The 22,873-nt window shown below is 42.2% G+C and overlaps 1 protein-coding gene across 3 annotated transcripts in view; it reads left to right on the top strand.

Moving 5' to 3' along the window:
• Positions 1–22,873, top strand: part of RBMS3 (RNA binding motif single stranded interacting protein 3) — a 1,080,127-nt gene that overhangs the window by 967,369 nt on the left and 89,885 nt on the right. For all 3 annotated transcript variants that reach the window (XM_084858281.1, XM_084858283.1, XM_084858282.1), the window contains 2 exons: positions 3,274–3,370; positions 16,177–16,227. In XM_084858281.1, coding sequence (XP_084714407.1) covers positions 3,274–3,370; positions 16,177–16,227 — 148 coding nt within the window. The remainder of the gene's footprint in view (positions 1–3,273; positions 3,371–16,176; positions 16,228–22,873) is intronic.

Here is a 22,873-nt window from a genome sequence, read left to right as displayed (position 1 = left end):
GGTAAGCTCAAAAACATCACAAAAAATACATTATAAAACATCCTGAATGAGACAGAACAATGGAAGCCTCTTTCATGGGGGGAGAAAATTTTCAGGAAATTGGAGGGCAGATTTTGGCAGAGCACTAACTCCACCTCATCGTTGGAGCTGGACACGACACTGCCCCCACTTCATTGAGGTGGATGCAAACTGCACAACCTGCCAAGAGAAATGAAGTTGTTGTAGCACACAAAAAAACCAAACTCTTACTAAAAAAGAAAGAAGCTGTGCTACAAGCCCTGCCAGTGGGGAGCCCTACCTGGGAGAAACTGTTGAGAATTTCCCCTCCCCTGGAGAAATTTGGTGAAATAATTTCCCAGATTTCTCTGCCCACAAGTAAGGTGGAGATTTTCAAGAGGCCATTTGTGCAGAGTGCACTAGGTGGCATCAGTGTTGTCCTGCCAGTGTACCTCCTTCTCCATCAGCAAAGGACCACTTATGCTACTTCCTAAGGCCCTTCAGCTGGCCTCCTGAGAGTGTTAGGATTCCAGCCTTCTTTTTTTCTTATTGAAATGCCTTTTTAAAATTAATACAAGCCCTATAATTACAGTTTTGGATTATCTGAATCCAGATCATAAATTCCATATTGGGAGTGGAATTTATTTGAAAATATTCTGCAAAAGCTTGCTATCCAGCGTTTACTATTATATAACAATAGGATATCTAGCTTTTATTGCTAACTATTTGAAATATTGTCAAGAGATTAGAGTAGGAGCATGATCAGCATTTTCCAATGGTCTGATTTAGATTTATTGAACTTGATTTATTTGTAATAATGTAACAAATATAGAGGTCTATAAAGGGGCATATATTTTAATCATTTCAGAAGCAAGTATAATCTCTTACTGTTGCATTGTAGTGTCCATATATTGCAAATATGAAAATTATGTAAAGTTTTAACAAAGGAACTTGTGATAGAACTATTTGAATTATTTCTGTTTCTAGAGCTAACTAAAGGAGAATTTAAAATGCCTTAAAAGCACCTCCCTAAAGAGCTAGAAACAGAAGCAGATGAAGGAGCTTATTTTAGCAATTTATTCAACAATTATAAAAACCATTGGCCCTCATCCATCTATTGCTTAACAGAAACCCACTATTCCTAAAAGGAATGCCACATTTCCAAGGAATATTTTTCCCTGTCACATCCAACACCAAAAATTATTTCCCATCTTCAATATTTCTGGTTGTATATCTGCTGTGACTCAATATTTTTATCTTCTGTTTCAAAATGATTACTATTTTATATTTTCTTCAAAATAGCATTCTTTATACAGTAGCTAAAAATTTAACAAATACAACTCTAGCATTTTTCCTTCTATAGGCTGTGCCCTCAGCAACCACCAGGGTGCAGCATGGTAGTTCCTGACAAAGCCAGCTTGTCTTTCCCCTTGTGTCCTCTCACCCTTCTCTGAGAGGCAGGGCTTTGGGGAGGGGGTCAGGCATCCACCTTTGCCTGAGTGAGCTTGTTTACCAGCCACCTTAGGCTGAAAACCTATACACACTTACCTGAGAGTAAGCCCCATTTCTTTCTAAGGGAGTTACTTCTGAGTAAGACACAGATAGGATTGCACTGTAGGTTTATTGCCAACTGATATAATTAATAATTCTGTTACTTCAGTGCACATCTGTCAATATAATAAAGACTTTGAATTTCATTTTGGTTTCATTCAGTTATTTTAAGTTGATTATCTCAAGGTTTGTGTTAACCCCATCTATATAGCTCAGTTTATTAAGAGACTCAAATCAGTACAGCACATCATGAGCAGAGTTCCTCAAAATTGCATGATATCCTTCTTTATAATTAATAGCTCAATAAATCAATAGCTCAGTTATCAAAATAGTTCTGAGGTTAATAAGTCAGAATCTCACTTGATTAATAATAATAGTTATAATTAATCAATGCCTGACTTCATTGAAAAACATAGTACAATAGTCAAAATATTAATACATCACTAGTGGAATTCATTCTGTTACACAACAATGATTTATGTTACATTTTAGTTCCAAAAGCAGTTGGTCAGAAGCAGAGCTTATCAGTCAGTAAGTCCAGATTGTCATTCACCACTTCCCCAGTTCTAATACATTCGAGAACATCTAGTCCTCTTCACTTCTTCATATGTCAGTCTTTCCTCTATGTTCTCAAGTGAATCTGTCAGTGTGAGCGTAGGAATTACACTTGACATGACCTTAGTTGCTATTAATGTTTTATGGGAGAGAACCAGAAAGTTCCCCTTCCCTAAGCAAGTGAGGTGTCTTCAAAATCACAGGTGACCAGTTAAAAAAGTGACTTGCTGAACACCCATCACATTCTATCCTCAGCCTCTCATGGATCTCTGATTTCTTTTAACAGGGTTACTGCTCTACAGTGTAGAATTAATATCATAAAAAACAGAGCTGGAAAGCAGAATCTAGTATTTGTTCCCGTATAAGGAGTGTTCTAATGGTTAGATTGTTGTAGTTATTGATCCCTATCTGATGGGGATTGTAAATCTATCAAGCTAGGGTATCCTTTACACCAGGGGTAGCCAACCCAGTATCCTCCAGATGTTTTGGACTACAACTCCCATAATCCCTGTCCATTGGTCATGCTAGCTGGGACTGATGGGAGTTGTAGTCTGAAACATCCAGAGGACATCAGGTTGCTCACCCCTGCATTATACTCTTCATATTTCAAACATACCTACTCTACCCCTTCCCTTTTCTACAAAGGTACTGTGTGTTATCTGAATACAAGGATTGTGAACCACAGGCTACAAATTCAATCTTGTGACAACCTTGAAAAATTCCAGATCCGAAAGTCATCGTATTGAGGTTACCAAGGCTGAGTTAGATATGAATTAGAGAGTTTGCAGGTCTCAGTTCTACTTATAGCTTATAGATTTTTGCTGGCATCTGACCTTGAGGTTACTAGAAGTCTGATTAAAACCATTTAATAAAAGAAATGTTTTTGTTCTCCCAACATCTTAGCCACAATCCAGAGAACCAGCACATTAAAAAAGATATTGGTTGGATCCAAATTTAGTCAGACTTAGAGTAGGCCTATTGAAATCAATGTGACTGAAGTTCATTATGACTTAATTTAGTATGACTAAATCTAGATCCAGCCATTGTTTTGAAAGGGCAGGAACATCATTAATTTGGAAGGATCCCCATTTGTCTTTGGCTGTGAAACCGTTCATTGCAACATGTCAGTCCATACCTCAAGTATCTTCCTTTTTGTTTTTTTGTCTGCAGATTTTATTCCTCACCGTACAGTATTGCTACAAACCGCATGATTCCACAGACATCCATCACGCCATTCATTGCTGCTTCCCCTGTCTCCACATATCAGGTATGTTTGAACTGCATGTGCTTCATATAAGTCAATGCTTGTAATTGGCATGTCAGTGAAGGATACATGAATTTAGAGAAAAATATGGTGCATATCTGCACATGTGAGTCGTGCTATTATGTAAGCTGTTTTGTTTGCTCTTCAAAAGGATATTTGCTTAAGATTTCCAGTTTGTTCTGGATCTGAATCTACTCTGGTAACTACAACTACCATGCATTTGTCATATTTCAATCAGCTTTTCAGATAAATCTCTTGAGTTTTCATTTTCAGACAATACTATCCAAAGTTTATCATCCTTACTTTTTTTTTAATGGGTAGAATTCTGCATGAATGTGCTTTGTCTCCATCGTGTTTTAACTCTTTTGCTCTGAGTTTGTTATACCTTCCCAATAAGAGGCGCTTTTAAACTTTTTTTTAAGTGCCCCACAAACTAAAACTTCTTTACACTTATACTTACATTGCAGCATACTTAAACAAGGTTTGAGTTCTTTAAAAAAGAAAAAAACCTGGTGAGCAATGATAAATCATTGGAAACCACATTTCACTAAACATGCGTGCTTTAGGGCACAATGCTATTCAGATAGACAGTCACCTCTGAACTCAGAGGTGACCGCCTATCCAATGCAGGGCAGGAGAAGCACAGAGGGGATTGTTCCCTCCCCTCTTCTCCTGCCCTGCATTTTTGGCTAGACAGCCGATTGCGGCTGTCTAGCCGTGGGAGGGCAGCGCGGGGTAGGAGTCTGCTGTACGATACATTGGATGTGTCGTACAGGCATTTCCACCCTCCCCACCCCAGAACGCCCTCCGGGAATGTCCCTTTTTGGCTGCTCCACACTCCTCTTGCGAGCACGGAGCATGGGGCTGTTCCGCGCTGCTTCCGAGGCAGCGCAAAAGTGGGGGGACATCATTTCTCCAGGAACTGACCTCGTGGGCTCTGAGGTTGGTTCCCAGAAAACTAGATATCCTATGGTCATCTAACTGCTGTCTAGCGTCCATAGGATTGCTCCCTCCAAGTCCATGACTACTGTGGCCTTTTGGCAAGTTAATGTCTGCTTTAAAATCCATGACTACTGTGGTAACTTGGCAAGTTTTTTGTTGTTAAATATTTGCTGTGACAAATTCTATTTCTGTGTAAACTAAGCAATATACATATCTTCAGTAGAGAACTGCAAGTTTTTCATGGCTGCAGTGGCACTAGAATTAAGACTCATGCTCATGAAAAAGAAGCAAGTGTTGGATTTTAACTCAGTTCTTACTTCTGCATGAGAGTTCAATAGGTGGCAGTGTAATTTAACTAACACATTTCAGATAACGCAAAGTGAATGCTCTGCGTTACATTACCCTCAAGTAGTTTTACCAGTCAGTCTTCTAACATGTTCCTCCACTGTTTTACATGTCTGATGGCTGTCTGTGAACTATCTGTTCTGTCTATACTATTCCTTCATAATTAATAACAGCATATGATGGAATATGCTCTCTTCACCATGCTTTACCAGCATGATAGAATTATCTGACTTTTAACTTGATTATGAGAATGCTTGTGTGAGTGTAAAAACTTTTGTTATGTGTCTGTATTCCTGAGAAATATAGATGGTATTTGATGTGAATCCTGCCATAAGGAAGCCTGTTTGACAAAAGCCATTCCAAACAAAAGGAAGTATGAAACCTTCACTGAATCGTATTTTGGTTCTCTGACTTGTATGGCAGACACTATTTGCTCCCAGTCTACAGAATCAAATCAGAAAACCTTGATTACTGCATTGTATGTAAAGCTGATTCAAACAAATAATTGTCCTCAACCAGGTATGTATTCACTTGGACAAAAAATAGGATGTCAGCCCAAGAATCCCAGCAAAACTACCATAGAGTAAAGAAAGCAATTGGAAGGTACAATTTAGGTTGGAGACTTAGAAACAGTTGGAAGGTACCTACAATTTAAGTATTAGAGAAGGCAGTTGATTCTGTTTGAGTTTGGTTAACACTAAGAACTTGTATCAAGAAAAATCACAGGATGAGGAAAGGATAAGGATAAGGATAAAAATTGGGCCAGTTAACACGATTGCTGCAGTCCACCGTGACTTAAAACAACCTATAGGTTGTGGGTAGATTGTTAACCATGCCAACAACCCACCTTTGCTGGGTTTGGACATCACGATAAACCACAGTGATTGCTGTGACTTGAATGTTCACAATGGCTGCTGGCATGTGCCCCAACCCACACTTATATAAATAAGCCATGGTAGACTGCAGTGATCATGTGAACCAAGACATAGTCTAGGAGGAGATCTAGCCAGACCAGTAATGAAAGCCTCCTGTTTTGTTTTGTTTTTCCCTTAGGGTGGGTTAGGAAGCTTCTCCAGAGCTTAATTAGACCAACCTTCCCCAATCTGGTGTTGTCCAGAAGTTTAGAACTACAGCTCCCAGCATTCCTGACCATGCTGGCTAGGGCAGATGGGAGTTCAAATCCAAAACTTCTGGAGGGCTCCAGGATCGGGAATGACGAGTTAGACAAATCCTTGGAGCTGTACTACTTCTTTTCTCCCAAGGCTTGGGAGCATCACTGCACTTTCCCACCAATCCCTAGGAAAAGTGAACAGGGTGGGGGGAGTTAGGTAGAAGTGTGCTTGTTTGTCTGTTCATAAGATTCTCCTCCAAACACAAAAAGTTCTTTAAGATTACAGTGACCCCATTCTGATATTACTGATATTAGAGATAGTAGCTAGCTGATGTTTCCTCAAGAGAATTATATTATTTTAGCTCCAGATTATTCTGTTAAGTTTCCTTTCCAAGTACTGAAGCAATATCGGATGGATAATGCAGTGTTGACACCTAGGAAAGTAGAGATAATAATGAAGAAAATGAAAGAAAGACAGACAGGAAGAGTTTCCCTTATAGACTAAGGTATCAGCTGGAGATGATGTCAATCACAGGAATAGATGTGATTGAACAAGGAGGGAATAAGTCTGTACCATGAGAGTTCTAATTTGTTGTTAGGAAAAGTGATTAGGCAAGATGCTAAGTGAATTAAAGACTTCACACCTTTGGTGGTTATGCAGTCTGAGAACGACAAAGAAAAGATAAAGGCACTGAACAAATACATATGGTTATTCAAAGCATGTTAGGGAAGGTAACAACTATATGTAGATGCTGAGTTAGATCATCTGGAGATCTGGCACAAAGTCTCATCAGTATGCTGAACCAGATGAGGCTGTGAAACTGCTATCTGGACTTGGTAATAAGATAGATGAGGATCAATAAACTGAAGTTGAATCCTGACAAGCTGAAGACACTGTGGATAGGTGGTTCCTGGCTCCAGGAAGTTGTTCAGCCTGGGATTGAACTTGCTACTTGGGAGTGGGGGGGTTCTCCTTGATCCCACATTGTCACTAGAGACCTAGATGACTACTGTGGCTCAGGGCACACTAGTTTACCAACTGTGGCCTTTCTTTGATAAAGATAGCCTTGCCATGGTGGCCTATGTTCTGGTAACGTTCAGGTTGGATTTGATTATAATGATATCTGGGGTTGCCCTTGAAAATGGTTCAGAAGCTTCAACTTGTCCAGAATTCAGCTTCTTGAATTCTGGTTGGCTTACCTTGATGGAACCATGTCACTTCAATTCTTAAGGAATTACATTGGCTCCCTATTTGCTAACAATACCAATTCAAGTTGCTGATGAACAACTTTAAATCCCTAATGGTGCAATCCTATGCCTGTTTAGACAGAAAAAAAGTCCTACAACTCCCAGCATGCCCCAGGCTACCATGCTGGCTGGGGCATGCTGGGAGTTGTAGGACTTTTTCCTGTCTAAACAGGCGTAGGATTGTGCCCTAAATAGCTTGGAGTTCAAACATCTGAAGGAACATCTCCTCCCATACCATCATGCCCGTGTATTAAGATCTTCAGAGGAGGTCCTTCCCCAAGTACCTTCAGTGGGAGAAATACATGAAGATTTTACAAAAGGGACAGCCTTCTCTATGGTGGTGCCCAAATTTTGAAATGCCCTGAAGGGAGGAGCTCAGAGAAAGCTTGTAGAGCACAGTGAAAGATCCATTCGGTGAAAGATCGTTTCAGTAGTTGAAAGGCAACTGCTGTGTTTCAGTAGTTCTCTTAACAAAAGGTCTTCTTTATTAATTAGGCCCAGGGGGCAGCGTCTAGCCTTTGTACTCACTTTAGGGGTGAAGAGGCTCTATTAACTGAATAAAGAGCTTGTAGATTGCTAAGCGAGTCTCTGTTGCTTCATTACTCCACGGGAGGGCTTTGAATCCCTGACAGTATTCACTGATTGTTTAAAAAATCATCACTTTTACTAGGGATGGATGAATCTGTCAATTTCAGTTTCTCATTTTTCCAATGTTAAATTTAGTTTGTCTCAAGCTTTGAGATTTTTTTTAAATGTTTGCATGAAAATTCATATGCATGTTTGTGCACATTTCTCCTAATAAATGCATTTTGTATATAATTTTGCCTAATATACAATCATTTGCAAGCAATTTCCCCAATATAGTTCACTTTTTAATCTTATTTTCCTAATATACACATTTATGTATGCATTTTTGGATTGGAGAACTCCATCGCAAAATTTGGAGGAGTGCAAATTTCGAATGATGGTTGCCTTTCAGTTTGCATATTGGTTCGAAAGGGCAAAATTGGGTATATTTGCATTAAAATTTGAACTAAACAAATTCCTCCCCTATCCCTAAGTTTTACCAGTGTCTGAAAATTATCATCACCTTATTATGTATGTATACTGAGAATTCATACTAACAGGTAGGGATGTACGAATTGTGTACCTTCTGTGCCGCTTGACTTCCGCAGTTTGCGGCCAGTGCTCTGTTCCACTGTTCACAAGTCCCCGGAATTCTCCTCTCTTTTTCCGCTCCAAAAATTACGAAGATAAATCCATACCAACAACCCAGCCGTCTCCGTTAGTCTGCATAACTTCTGTAAGAATCGCTATTTTTCGTAAATATTTACCTGTGTTTTTTTTTAATTGAAATCCTCCATCTCCATTTACTTTCAGCCAAAACACTTCCTCTTCCTAGGGCTTCCTAAAAGAAGGCTGTCTTATGTGTACCTGAACGATAAACTCTTTGTTTAAAGCAATGCTGTTTTAAAGAAAGAAAAAACCTTTTAAAATGACCATGCCGGTCCTGGAGCAGCATGGTCATTTTAAAATGTTTTTTCTTTCTTTAAAACAGTGTTGCTTTAAACAAAGAGTTCATCACTCAGGCACGCCTAAGACAGCCTTCTTTTGGGAAGCCCCTAGGAAGAGGAAGTGTTTTGGCTGAAAGTAAATGGAGACGGAGGATTTCAATTTAAAAAGAACACCCACAAACAAGGTGGTGGGCACAATTCATTAAAAAAAAAACTTACGTATTTATTATCGGAATATACTACACTGCGTTTTTATTTTCGAAAATTTCGCAACTCTTTGCGGATGACGAAAAAAAGCTGCATGACTACTGGCTCCGCAGGACCTCGTGGTGCTGTTCCGCAGAGGATTTCGTGGCACAGACTGAAGGGAATTCGATCCCATTTCAATCCGTGGCGGAATTCTCTGACATCCCTACTAACAGGTGCCAAGTAATATGTAACCTTTGGCCCTAAACTTTGGACATTAACACTTGCAAAAAGAAGAGGGAAGCATGACAACCCAAGCTCTTTCAAGAAGTGTTCTTCTGGTAAAACAATGTATATCTAAATTTTGATTAATCATATACTGTATCTTCACTACAAAGCGTCTAACCAAAATGGTGAATGTTTTTGATTATTCTAATTTCTTTTATTTCTAATAAATTTATAATTTTTTTCTTATATATTGCAAAACTGTGAGGGGAATCTGAACAGTTTATTAAGAGTGTTGTGACTGAAAATGTCCTCACAGTGAGCTCTTATACCTATTGATTCAGATAACTTAGATGGGGAAGTTGCAATAGCACCAACATGTTTAGCTTGACTTCTAATTGACATGAATAACATATATGAGACTTGCCATGGTATACTCTGGTGTTTATGATCACCCCTATAAGGCATGGAATATTGTTAATTCACACTCCATATGTTCCTCTGTTAGGTGTTTGGAACTCTGTGGGGTGAGCAATAGAGAGAGAGAAGCTAGTGGTCTGAATGTATAACCTGTTGTCATAGATCTAATATAATATATGAATACATTATATTAGATATTAAAGGACTGTGTAAACTTCTGATTTGGTTGTTCTGAGTCTGACCTAAAGTCTGAAGATTCTAGCTTTGCTTGCTGAAAGTAAGTAAGTAAACAAGATCTTATTGTCTGCTAAAGAAAGATTATACTTAAATAGAGGGATCACACCATAGCTGTAGAGCACATGGGGTTGGATCCAGGTTCTGCCTTCTGCAAGAGGAAGGGCTCCACTCATGGATGGTCCCTTTGCCTGATTTTTGGGGATCCCTGCTCACCATCACCACCACCACCACCACCACAACTCATTCCATTCAGCAGATTCTCCTGACTCTCTGTATAGCATTTTCAGGGGGCTGGAGGGGCTGCTGTGGTAAGGAGGGTGAAGGGAAGGCCACTTCTGCCAACACAGTTGATCTGGATCTCACCCCATGATCTGTGTGCCAAATGTTCCAGGTTCAAATACTGGCATGTCCAGTTAAAAGGATCAGCTAGCAGGTGAAAGGAAATCCCTCTGCCAGAGACCCTGGTGAGCCAGTCCCAGTCAGAGGAGACAATACCGGGTTAGAAGGATTGTCTGACCTGATATAAGGCAGCTTCTTATGTTTCTAGTAGGGGTGTATGAAACCCCACTTACTTGGCTCTGCTGGCTTCCGTGGCAGAGGGGAGGCAATCTGGTCCTCCCCTTGGACTCCTCGACGGGGGGGGGAGGCAATCCAGTCCTCCCCCCCGGAATCCTGACCGGCCGGCTCCGCTCCATGGCCAGTCCATGGAGCTGCCAGCCAGGCCGATCTGCAGCAGGGCCCCCATCTGCTGCTGGCTGCTGCAGAGGCAAATAGCATCCTGTGTGGGGGATGCCATTTGCATCCCTACCCTAGGCCGTGATAGGCTACGTATATATTTACATAGCCTATCATGGCTAAAGCAGGGATGAAAATGGCGTCCCCTACACCATTTGCGTCCCTGCTTTAGCCGTGATAGGCTATGTAAATATTTACGTAGTCTGTCACAGCTATAGCGGGGATGCAAATGGCGGCTGCTATGCCATTTGCGTCCCTCTCTTTTGCCGTGAGCGGCCACCATTTGCGTCCCTGCTTTAGCTGCGACAGGCTATGTAAATATATACATAGCCTATCATGGCCTAGCGTAGGGACGCAAATGGCGTCGCCTACTCAGGACGCCATTTGCGGCTGCAGCAGCCCGAAGATGACCCGGAGCCGCCACCCCTGCCACCACTTCCGCCGCCAGGTAGGTCCGTTCCGGGGGGGGATTTCGGAGGGTGGCGGTGGGGGAGGCCGTTCCGCCACGGACTCCGGGGGGAGATTCTAAAGAATCCGGCCTCACTGGAGTCCATGGTGGAATTGTCCAACATCCCTAGTTTCTAGCTCTTGCAGAAATAGATAGGATAACAGGATAATAATTATTGTGAAATAGGGTAAGCATGATGAAATTTCTCACTGAGTAACTGATATATTTCCTGGAGCATCACTGAACTTTGAAGTTTGTACCAATAAGTTTTTAATTAGGATTGTTATTAATTATGTTTCTTAACTTGTGAACTATGTTTTTAATCTAAATCTCATTTGATCAACATAGGATGTGAATATTTCTTGCTCATGAGCATGCTAAGTATTGGTGAATTTTTTATTATTATTAGCATTTACAGTCAGGGCCAGAAATTAGGGGTGCACGAAAGTCACTTACCTGGTCTCGCAGCTTTTCGCGGTGGGGGGGAGGTGCTTCGCTGCTCTCCCCGCGAAGTTCAGGCCGGGGGGGGAGGCTTCCCGCCTCACCCGGCCAAAATTCAGGCCGGGGGGGAGGCTTCCCGCCTCGCCCGGCCGAAATTCAGGCCGGGGAGGAGGCGCCTCGCCTCGCCCGGCCGCGAAATTAAAAGTTAAAAAAAAAACCGCCCCCGTGATAGGCTACGTGACGATTAATGTAGCCTATCACGGCTAGATCTGCAAAGTCAGCCGTGATAGGCTACGTAAATCGTCACGTAGCCTATCACGGGTGACTTAAAAAAAAAAAAGCGCGTACGCAAATGGTGGCCCGCATAGGGAGCCGCCATTCGCGTTCCTTATTTGGTCACTGTAGTCTACGTAAATCTTTACGTAGACTACGGCAAAATAAGGGCAACGCAAATAGCGTTGCCCTTATTTTCGCTGTAGTCTACGTAATCTTTACGTAGACTACAGTGACCAAATAAGGAACGGGAATGGCGGCTCCCTATGGGGGCCGCCATTATCCGTACGCACTTTTTTTTTTTTTTTAAGTCACCTGTGATAGGCTACATGACGATTTACGTAGCCTATCACGGCTGACTTTGCAAATCTAGCCATGATAGGCTACGTTAATCGTCACGTAGCCTATCACGGGGGCGTTTTTTTTTTCTTTTATTGGAATGGCAGCGGCGGCAGCCGGTCGAAAGACCGGCTGCCGCTCCCGCCCTGGACGAAGACCCGACGAACCGCCGGCCGGACCCGCCGCCGGGAGGGACATTCGCCAAAGGTAAGTCCCGTCCCGGGGGGGGTGCGGGGGGCGGGGGGGTGCTGAGAATTTCTCCCCGAAACTTGTTCGGGGGGCCGAACACATTGGCACTTGGCCCCCCGAAGTTTCAGGGAGAAATTCTCCGCCATCCCTAACATAAATATTGGAACAAGGATAACTGTTTTGGCAGTTGGCCTCTGTACACCACCACATTGAAGTTGAAAGGAAACACACCCAGATGGGAGCGAAGTCAGGATTTTAAGCTGCAAGTCAAGGGGTTTGACAAAAGTGGGGCACTAACCATTCAGGAAGTACAGCCAGTGACATACACACACACCCATCGTTGGGGGCTCATAAGTAATGGAACAAATGGCTGACAAGTGGCTGCATGGCCAGGTGTGGCCTGTTTCCTGGGTACCCCATGAACAATCAAGCAGATAAAAGTCTTGGAGGTGGTTCTGAGTGTTACATTTGCATTTGGTAGCTGTTCACTAGAACTCCCAACATGAAGTCCAAAGAGGTGTCCATGCGAGTGAAGGAGGCCATCATTAGGCCGAGGAAACAAAATAAATCCATCAGAGAGGTAGCAAAAACATTGGGAGTGGCCAACACAACAGTTTGGAACATCCTGAAAAAGAAGGAATTAACTGGCAAGCTCAGCAACAAGAAAAGGCCTGGAAGACCACAGAAGACAACTAAAGTGGATAACCACAGAATTCTGCTCATGGTGAAGAGGAACCCTTTCACAACATCTAGCCAGGTCAAGAATGCTCTTGAGGAGTTAGGCATGTCATTGTTAACATCTACAGTCAAGAGACAGCTTTATGAATGTAAATCCAGAGGCTTCACAACAAGGTGCAAACCACTGGTAACGCTCAAGAACAGACAGGCCAGATTAGCCTTTGCGAGCAAACACCTAAAAAAGCCTGCCCAGTTCTGGAATAAGATTCTTTGGACTGATGAAACCATGATTAACTTGTACCAGAATGATGGGAAGAGAAAAGTATGGAGAAGGAAAGGAACAGCTCATGATCCAAAGCATACCACATCATCTGTCAAACATGGTGGAGGCAGTGTTATGGCATGGGCATGTATGGCTGCCAATGGAACCGGGTCACAGGTGTTTATTGATGACCTGACTGCTGATAAAAGCAGCAGGATGAATTCTGAAGTGTATAGGGCTATACTTTCTGCTCAGATTCAGCCGAACGCTGCCAAACCGATAAGACGCCGCTTCATACTGCAGATGGATAATGACCCAAAACATACAGCAAAAGCTACCCAAGAGTTTCTGAAGGCAAAGAAGTGGGATGTTCTTCAGTGGCCAAGTCAGTCACCTGATCTCAACCCAATAGAGCATGCTTTTCACTTACTGAAGACAAGACTGAAGGCAGAAAGACCCAAAAACAAGCAGCAGCTGAAGGCAGCTGCAGTAAAGGCCTGGCAAAGCATCTCAAGGGAGAGAACTCAGCATTTGGTCATGTCCATGGGTTCCAGAGTTCAGACAGTCATTGACTGCAAAGGATTTTCATCCAGGTATTAAAGGCGATCCTTAAGTTTGAAATGATGTTGGTTTGTTCCATTTCTTATGACCAACCAACGATGGGGGGGGGGTGTATGCCACTGGCTGTACTTCCTGAATGGTTAGTGCCCCACTTTGTCAAACCCCTTGAATTACAGCTGGAAGTCCTGACTTCACTCCCATCTGGGTGTGTTTCCTTTCAACTTCAATGTGGTGGTAGTGTACAAAGGCCAAATGCCAAAACAGTTATCCTTGTTCCAATATTTCTGGCCCTGACTGTATATACTCCATAAGATGGTGTACAACAATTTAAGACAATACACCTGTAAAAGAGTGAAAACAAGAACATTAAAAATGGTAAAAACATTAAAGCATTAATCTAGGGATGTCGGAGAATTTCTCCATGAATCTCCGGGAGGCCGAACACATTCGGCCCCCCGAAATTGGTGGGGAAATTCTCCGACACCCCCCTGTGCCCCCCCCGGGATGGGACTTACCTCGTGCGAATGTCCCTCTCGGCAGCAGCTCCCGGCGGCAGGGCAGCGGCGGGGCGGTGGCGGCGGGGCGGCGGCGGCCGGTCTTCCAACCACCACCGCCACCACCATTTCCCAGTAATGTAAAAAAACAGAAACAAAAACGTGATTTACGTAGCCTATCACGGCTGACTTTGAAAATCTAGCCGTGATAGGCTACGTAAATCGTTACGTAGCCTATCACGTTTTTGTTTTTGTTTTTATATAACTTTTTATTTCACGGCCGGAGGGGCAAGGCGCTCCCCCCGGCCAGAATTTTGGCGGGGAGGGATGGGGCGCCTCCCCCCCAGCCTGAATTTCAGCCGGGAGGGGCAGGGCGCCTCCCCACCCGCCAAAAATTTTGGGGGGAGAAACGGAGCGCCTCCCCCGCACACTGAAAACAGCTGCGGGACCAGGTAAGGGACTTTCGTCCATCCCTACATTAATCTACACATTTTAATAGGCCAGATCAAAGAGGTGCATATTCATACCTTTTCTAAAAGCCAAGAGAGTGGGGGCCAATTGTAGTTCTTGAGGGAGTGCATTCCATAGTTTGGGAACAATACAGGGGAAAGCCCTTTCATACAGGCCTGGCAAACGGTCCTCTATGGTTAATGGCGTCGCCGTCTTCAAAAGACCCTCTCCTGCAGATCTTAATACCTGGACAAGTTCATAGCGAGATTATGTGCCAATTGTAATTCTCTGAGTTGATCAATCCATTTTCACAATGTTGACCATGTAAGCCACTTTCAGTTCCTCTCAAAAGGAAAAAAAAAAAAATGGATCAAAATGTAAGAATAAATAATCTGAAAGCTGACTTTTCAGTTGTCTGCCTCCACAACATGCTGCTTTGATTAAAGCTAACTCTGACTCCAAGAACCTCTGTCAGTACATGTGTTTGTGTGTTCATCCCTTTGTAAAGAATGAACCTTGGACCTGTCAGTCACACAGCCTGAGGACCCTAGATAAGCCTTCCCCAACCTGGTGCCCTCCTGATGTTTTGGACTTCAACTCCCACCAGTCCCAGCCAGTGTGGCCAATGCTGGGAGTTGTAGTCCAAAACATCTGTATGGTACCAGGTTAGGGAAGGCTGCCCTAGACCATGAGAATATGCCTTCCCTCTCAACATGAACTTGTCCTTCATCTAATGGCTCATTGAGTCATGCAAGCACATGCATTACTTTCTCCATACCCATCACACATTCACAATATGCAGCATGGCTCATTACTACTAGGCTGAGCAGCAGGGTTTACTTTTGCATGACATCTCTATGGACTGCCACTTGCATCAGCTCTACAACTGTGCCTATCTCCCAGGTGGATTGTTGGGGGTCACTGTGATGATCAGCATTGCTGCCATGGAGCTTAGGGATGGACAAGGCCCCCCCCATCTGGGTTCTCTGGGCGCCTACCCAGCCCCTTCCCATGCTCGCTGGCCCCCTGGGCTGCACTCGAGCCCCCCTCTGCACTCAGTAAACAGCAGCCTGTGCCCATAAACTTATATGCAAAATAGCGCTGTGCAGTGCGAGTCTGCGGGCACATAGACTTATATGCAAAAAGCACTGTGAATCGCCCATATATGCTAGATTCACAGCACTATTTTGCATATAATTCTATGGGCACAAGCTGCTGATCTCCATGTTTTTTAAAAACATGGTGATCAGGACAGAGACAGACAGGCCTGGGTAAGTTGTGGGCTGCTTACCGAATGCGGGAGGGTGGTCCAGGGACTGGCAAGAGAGGGGGAGGGCTCGGGGCGCAGCTCGGGAGGTGCAGGCGCTGGTGGTCTGACAGATTTGCGGACCGAAACGGGCGCCCGCACCATCCCTAATGTAGCTTGAATCCGAGTTACAGCATCAATCTTGTCCACATATGCCCTTGAATTCATAAGTGAGGCCCTGCAGTTAAGATTTAAAATGCAAGTCTCTGGAGGAAATCTGATCAATATTATTCCCAAATTCTTTAACTTCAATAACATCTAAAATTATGACAGCAACATTTTCCTAAGTAACTGGAGCACCAAGTTCTTGATCTGCTCTGCGTTTTATTCCAAGTGAGGTTTTGCTGAGTTGTTGTTGTTACTTTTTTGTCCTATTGTGCTAATACGGTGCTTTCTGATACACAGGTTCAGAGTACTTCATGGATGCCTCATCCGTCATATGTTATGCAACCAACAGTAAGTGAGCATGCACACACACTTTTCTTCCTTCATTGGAAATTACTCAGACTTTCCTCCCTACCCCCACCCCCCCGTTATAGCAGGTGGTCATCTTTGCATGTGTGCCCAAGTTCACTGAGAATTTACTGAAGTGCTTTCAGCTACAGAGCAGTCAAAGGTTAGTGGAACAGTGATGAGTTTGGATTGTATAGATCATCTGCATCAGTGTTATGCATGCTGCTAGCATGCGTTGAACTTTTAAAAGCATGTGCACAGCATTCAGGTGCATGGGAATTCCAGGCCCATATAGGTGATCAAAGTATCCCAGGGTGAGTTCTAACAACTGTGTGGGGAGTGGGGCAGAGCTCAGTGGCCGGAATGGCCTTGCCATGAAAGGTTCCCAGCAGCGATGGGTGAGCGTTTTGCACGAGTCCGGTTTTGGTAAGAATGTACCAAAATCCACAAAGTTCACCATATTTGGGACAAACAGACCTTGAAATTTAAGAAGTTCAAAAGTGGGATGAACTGAAACTGACAGAGTCGTCCATCCAGGCCCTGGGCTTTTAGCTGTTAGCTCTTTGAATCCCTGTGTATTCAGCCATGTTTGTGCTGTAGTAGGGTTGCCACCTTTTTTTCTGACAGGCTCCTCACCTGTAACAGGTATATGACAGGCAGGTACATCATGATCCTCTCCATGCTGCGAACAGCTGTACCTATTGAATTTGGCTGGTGCAGATGGGTGAGAATTTTGTTTCAGCTCATTTTTGAGAAGGATTTACCAAAATTCACAAGGGGTTTAGTATTCGGGAGATTTTAAAAATTAAAATGAGGGAGAAAGTGAAACTGACAATTCTCCCATCCCTAGTTCTACATTCAGTCCCTGGAATGTAGAGTTAAAAAGATCAGGTAAGTGATGGCAAAAACAAGTGATGGCAAAAACAAGTGATGGCAAAAACTTTTGCTGGAGACCCTGGAGAGCTGCAGACTGTCAGAGTAGACAATACTAGGCAAGATGGACTAAAGGTTTGACTTAGAATAAGGCAGCTTCCCATGTTCAAGGGTTGCTTGATCTTCTGTAGCATGCCGCCAAATGATAAGGAGAATTTTACTGCACATCAGGTACAGGCAGTGGAGGCTGGTGGCTCCAATGTCAGTGGGGCAGTGAATCCGCATCAGGCTTTAATCAGAACCAGTCTGAACTCTAAAGGTGCTAACCGAGGTGCTGGACCTATTTTGCAGATAGGGTTCAGCAGCAGGTTTAGAATCTTGGATAGCTCCTTTAGAGTCCTGACTGGTTCTGGCTGAAACCTGGAGCAGATTCACCACCCCACTGACATCGGAGCCACCAGCCTCCACTGGGTACAGGTTGCTGACATCGCTCCATAACCACCATACATGTATATTCAGGGATTCTTGGCAACAGGCTTCTGCACTGCCATTGCTGATGACACAATTTCACTCAACTGGAAGTTTGAGCAGAGCAGTACCCATAAAAAACAGGGACACAATTATGTGACGTTTTGTGCAATAATCTCTGGGTAGTCCCTTGTTCAGAGTGTGCCCCCTAAGTTGGCCCTTAAATCTCCCATTCTGCTATTTATGCTAACAAGGGGATCAGGTTAGCCCCCAAGTGGCTTCCAGATGACAAGTATGCTGAAGACATCTTCATTTGTGAACTGAAATGCCCATTTGTACTACTGAACGCTTATGCTAGTAGAGGTGCTGATTGGGAAGGGTTTGTGTTCTTCTTTAACGATGGAAAGGGAATTACAAAGTAAATTACATTTTGGTTAGTCTATGAATCATTGCATTAGGGAGAGCAAGAAAATTACACTCCTGTGTATTCTCGGTTGCCAGGATGAGCACATATGCTGCTACTCCTGTTACATTTTTTATTTCTTTAAAAATAAAAAGAGCCTTTTAGAATCGACACAAACAACAGGGGAAGAGAACTTACTGAATTGCTGAAATATTCAAAAGGATACCAGAGGTGAATTAAGCTGGTGTTTTGATTCTGTGCTGATATGGATCTACTGTGATTTGGTTGGATGACTACTGCTTTGATAAGTGTTCTCCAGGGGTGATTTAATAATAATAATAAAAAAACTTTGCTTATCAGCTAAGGTAAACGAAATTGAAGGAAAGGTAAGGAAAGGTTCCTCGTGTGCAAGCACCGGGTCATTACTGACCCCTGGAGGGACGCCGCTTGCGCTGGCGTTTTCATGGCCAACTATAACGGGGTGGTTTGCCATTTCCTTCCCCAGTCATGACTACCTTTCCCCCAGCAAGCTGGGTACTCATTTTACTGACCATGGAAGGATGGAGGGCTTGAAACTGTAGTATTATCAAAGCATTATCAAAAAGGAAATGGCCATATAAATTCCACTTGTAAGATAATGGGGAAGATTTGTTGTGATGTGGTACTGGGATTGTTGGACTGAATCCCAGTAGCTTCTATATATCCAGCTGATTAAACATTTGTGAATTTGTCCAAAAATTTTGCAATATACAGCATTCTTCATCAAGCTAATACCCCATGTAACCCCAAAACTCATTTTTGACTTTGAATCTTGTGCTATACCTTAGCTTCATTTCTGGCATGCTTAGACGACCCAGCATGACACTTGAGAGAACAATAGCTTACAAGCCTTTTCCAGTCTGGTGCCCTCCAGAGGTTGCGGACTTCAACTCCGTCAGCCCCAGCCAGCATAGCCAATGGTCAGGAATTCTGGGAGATGAAGTCCAAAACATCTGGAGGGCACCAGGTTGGGGGAGGGCTAGCTTACAAAAAGCCAATCTGGTACCAAATTAAATCAACTGAAGCCTTGATTGTTTCTCTGTTTTACTTTTCGACAGCTTCTCAGAAGTGGCTCAGTTGAGTTCCACTGTATTGAGTATGCAAAGTCACACACTTATTCCACTGGACAATTTTTGTCTGCTTGATTTGGAGAGACAGGAGACTAATAGGAATGTGCAAAGTGAGGGATTTTGAAGTATCAGCTCTTTTCTCAGCATAAGCATTTGGCATTGTCATATAATCATTTTGTTTTTTAAGATGCCCATCTGCTAACATATATTTTGGTAGTGAGTTTTGCTGTACATGTAACTGAGGGAATGGCATTTAGTTACTAGTGGGAAATACGTGACAGTAGACATAATTTCCTCACTTACATGCAATAATACTCTAATCCTGATTTGTAGCACCCTAGCGCATCTGCCACTGTTGCTCCCTGAGTGTGATTTTTAAGACCTTTTTCTTCCCTCCCAAAGTCTGCAATGGTCTGATCATGTTATAAAAACTTCAGCTGAAATTACCTATATAAATTCCTGCCATTAAATCTGCATGCAAGACCTATTTATTTTCATAAGAGAGGTAGGAGAAGAGATCAACCCTTTAAACCACATACCACCTACATCGATACTCCCCTGTGGGTTTACAGGTAGAAATGAAATACAGTCTATGGTATTTCTTATGCTCTAGAATTATGACTCTCCTGTAAGAAAAAAAAAATCTCACAAAGTAATGAATGGTGTTTCTGAAGATGGGAAATTTTTTTGAGTCTGAATAGTCAGCACTCTTGCAAAATGCGCAGGATTTTACAAGTAACGCCCAAGCTTGTCTTGATCCCTCTCACAGAACCTTTGATTGGAGCCTGCTGTCATATTGGGCAGTGTTTGGATATGATTAATTGTAGTGTTCATCTATTCTACATAGTTTCATAATGTGACACTGGAACCTAGTTAATGATAAAATACTGCAATTTCCGTTCCCGCAGTATTATATGGAAAAACATTCTAAGCTCCCAATATACTTTATAATTAGAAATAAAAAGAATGTTCTCTATGTTGCTTCAAATGCTACTAGTTCATGGTTAATTAAAATTTTGAATATTTTGCATAGGATATCACTATGCAATATTTTTGGTATATTAAGTTCATTTCAGTTTTGAATATTATCTCTCTCGATAAGAAAAAATCAGAGCAAGAAAACTGTAAATGTTGCTTTTCATATTTAAAAGGTTGCACCAAGACAAAGCAGACTTTATTTTTTTCAGGAGTTGTAATCTTATACAATAATGTATATGCAGTTTGCATTTTTTTTTATTGTGTGTACATGAATACTTGTGGGGTCTGGGAGCTTCATTTTGGCTGTAAGAATACCTATATGTTTTGCTACATGTTAAGGATCACAGTTTTAGCTAGGGCATGCAGTTGATATCTTTACAGCTCCTCATTTTTTCAGTCAGTACACATCAGTAACCCAGTGTTTTTCACACAAAAACAAAATGCTAAAAGCAATAGGGGTAATTTGCTAAACAAAATTAAAATCTAATTACAATATCATATTCATATTTTTCCAGTGGGCAATTAATTATTCTTCTAATCTTTGCTAATAAGTCTTCACTAAAAAAGACTTCAGTGAAAAAGCAAAATCATGCCCATAATAAGGGCTAATGTGTCAGAATCACACATTGAAACAGTGACTGCTGCAATCCTGTCTGTGTACTTACACTGAAGCAGGTGAGACTTGCTTCTGAGTAAACATGCATAGCATTGCGCTGTCAGAGAGTGCCTTGCAGTGAAGCCTCATGTCTCACCGTTCCCAGATCTTTCCTTATAATAAGGATGACACATTTTTCTTCTGATGCCATTAGAAAATTCTGAACATGCCAGATAGTTCTTCTAATGATTCCTGTTTGGACTAGTTTCCGTTTCTCGCTTTCTTTCTTTCTTTCTTTCTTTCTTTCTTTCTTTCTTTAGTTTTAGGATGTCATTGATGGTTTTCTGAGGTTATGCTTCCTAACTTTTCAACTACCCAGTAGGAAGGGATGGAACTGTTGCGCTTTCTATAATTTTTTCAAGCACAAATTCGTTCCATCCTGTTTCTGCATGAATTTGCTTTTTTAAAAAAAATGTTTCCTATACATTTTTGGATGTATTTTTCCCTAAGAGCCAGTGTGGGTTAGTGGCAAGAGTGTTGGACTGGGAGCTGGGAGATCCGGGTTCTAGTCCCCACTCAGCCATGGAAGCTCACTGGGTGACTTTGGGCCAGCCACAGACCACCTCACAGGGTAGTTGCTGTGAGGATAAAATGGAGGAGGAAGAGGATTATGTACGCCACCTTGGGTTCCTTGCAAGAGGAAAAAAGGCAGTTCAGGAAGTGTGAATTAGGTTAGTTCCTATTAAAATGTGAACCTAACAAAGTTCTTCCCCACTGCTGCTACTCAGGATTTTGCCCTACCAGTGGCTTCACAAACTTCAGATACTAAAATCGACCAATGGTTACATTAACCAAAAGGCCTTTGAGGCCTTCATTTTTTAAAATGTATGAATGTAAAGAATTCACACATTTTTTATTTAAATATTGCTTCTTCAATTTCCTGTCAGTTACTTTGTTGATTTGAATGATATCCAAATTAAAATGTATGCATTTTGGATTCCACATTTCTAAATAAATTTTTTTAAGGTCCTTGCATTTGCTGACAAAAATCTCTCATTACTATATTTCCTTTAACTTAAACAGCATAAGTTAAATGAGAATACCATCTGCATTTGAATAGAATTATGAAGAAAACCGTAACATGAATTCTATAAACAGCTGTGTTTGGTGTCCAAAATGAAATGTGATATGTTCACCTAGATGAAAAAAAAACCTCAAGAAGAAGAGAGGCAATAAAATATTTGATACCATTCTTGTCAACCAGTCTCTCGAAAAGCTGCACTTTTGTAGTCCTTTGAAAACAAACTTGCTGAAATGTATAACACCATAACACTACACTACTTAAATAACTTGGCCAGTGCCAAAGCTCTGCTGTGCCATCTTCCAGTATTTCTTGATGCAGAAAATCAAGGGCTGCGACTTTGATAACTCTGATAATCAAGATAGTAATTGGCAATGCCTCTCTGGTTCTAACATGTGAGATTGAGGTCACATCAGTGTCCCCCGTGTGCTAATTTGTTAGATCATCCACATACAGTTCAAATCAGAAACTGTCCAGAATCTGCAATGCATAATCTATCTAAGGATGAGGTCACATGGTTGGTTAACTTAGGTCCAGTTCCCATGACCAGTTTCTCTGTGTGCATGTGATTATGTGTAGCAGATGGACGGAGGATACCTTGAGCCAGGCTGTACACATAGGTAACCAGCAGTCATTTTTGTGGCCACAGCTACACTTTTTCTAGCAGCTTTGATTGCAAAAATGGCTGCTGACACCAGTTTGTAGAACCTGATTAACATGGAAGGACGCATAACTGAATGATAGGGCACATGCTGCATAAGGCCCCAGCTCAATCCCTGGCATCAGTTGTTAAAAATAATCAGAAAGCAGGTGATGTAGAAGGCCTCTTCTAAAGACCCCAAGAGCCAATGCCAGTCAGAGGAGATAATACTGAGCTAGAAGAACAAATAATCTGACCTGGCATTAGGCAGTTTCCTGTACTAGATTTTGTACTAGATTTTTAGTCTGTAGCTGGATACCTACATACACAATGATGTGGAGGGATTTGTCAGTGCTGTTATTCAGTGTTCTACCTGATAGCTCATTATCATATGATTATTTATTTAAATCAAATAATTGACATGTACCATTGATATGTATCCCATCTGATCCTTCCTCCTCCTCTTATTTGATGTTCTAGCCTTAGAGGACAGAATAAGCTA

The sequence above is a fragment of the Heloderma suspectum genome, chromosome 5 (assembly GCF_057233095.1).
Source record: "Heloderma suspectum isolate Gila_16-S chromosome 5, 16-S_ref, whole genome shotgun sequence".
In the NCBI taxonomy this organism is placed as follows: Eukaryota; Metazoa; Chordata; class Lepidosauria; order Squamata; family Helodermatidae; genus Heloderma; species Heloderma suspectum.
Note: the sequence above shows the minus strand (reverse complement) of the source record. Positions and strands in the feature narration are given on the sequence as shown.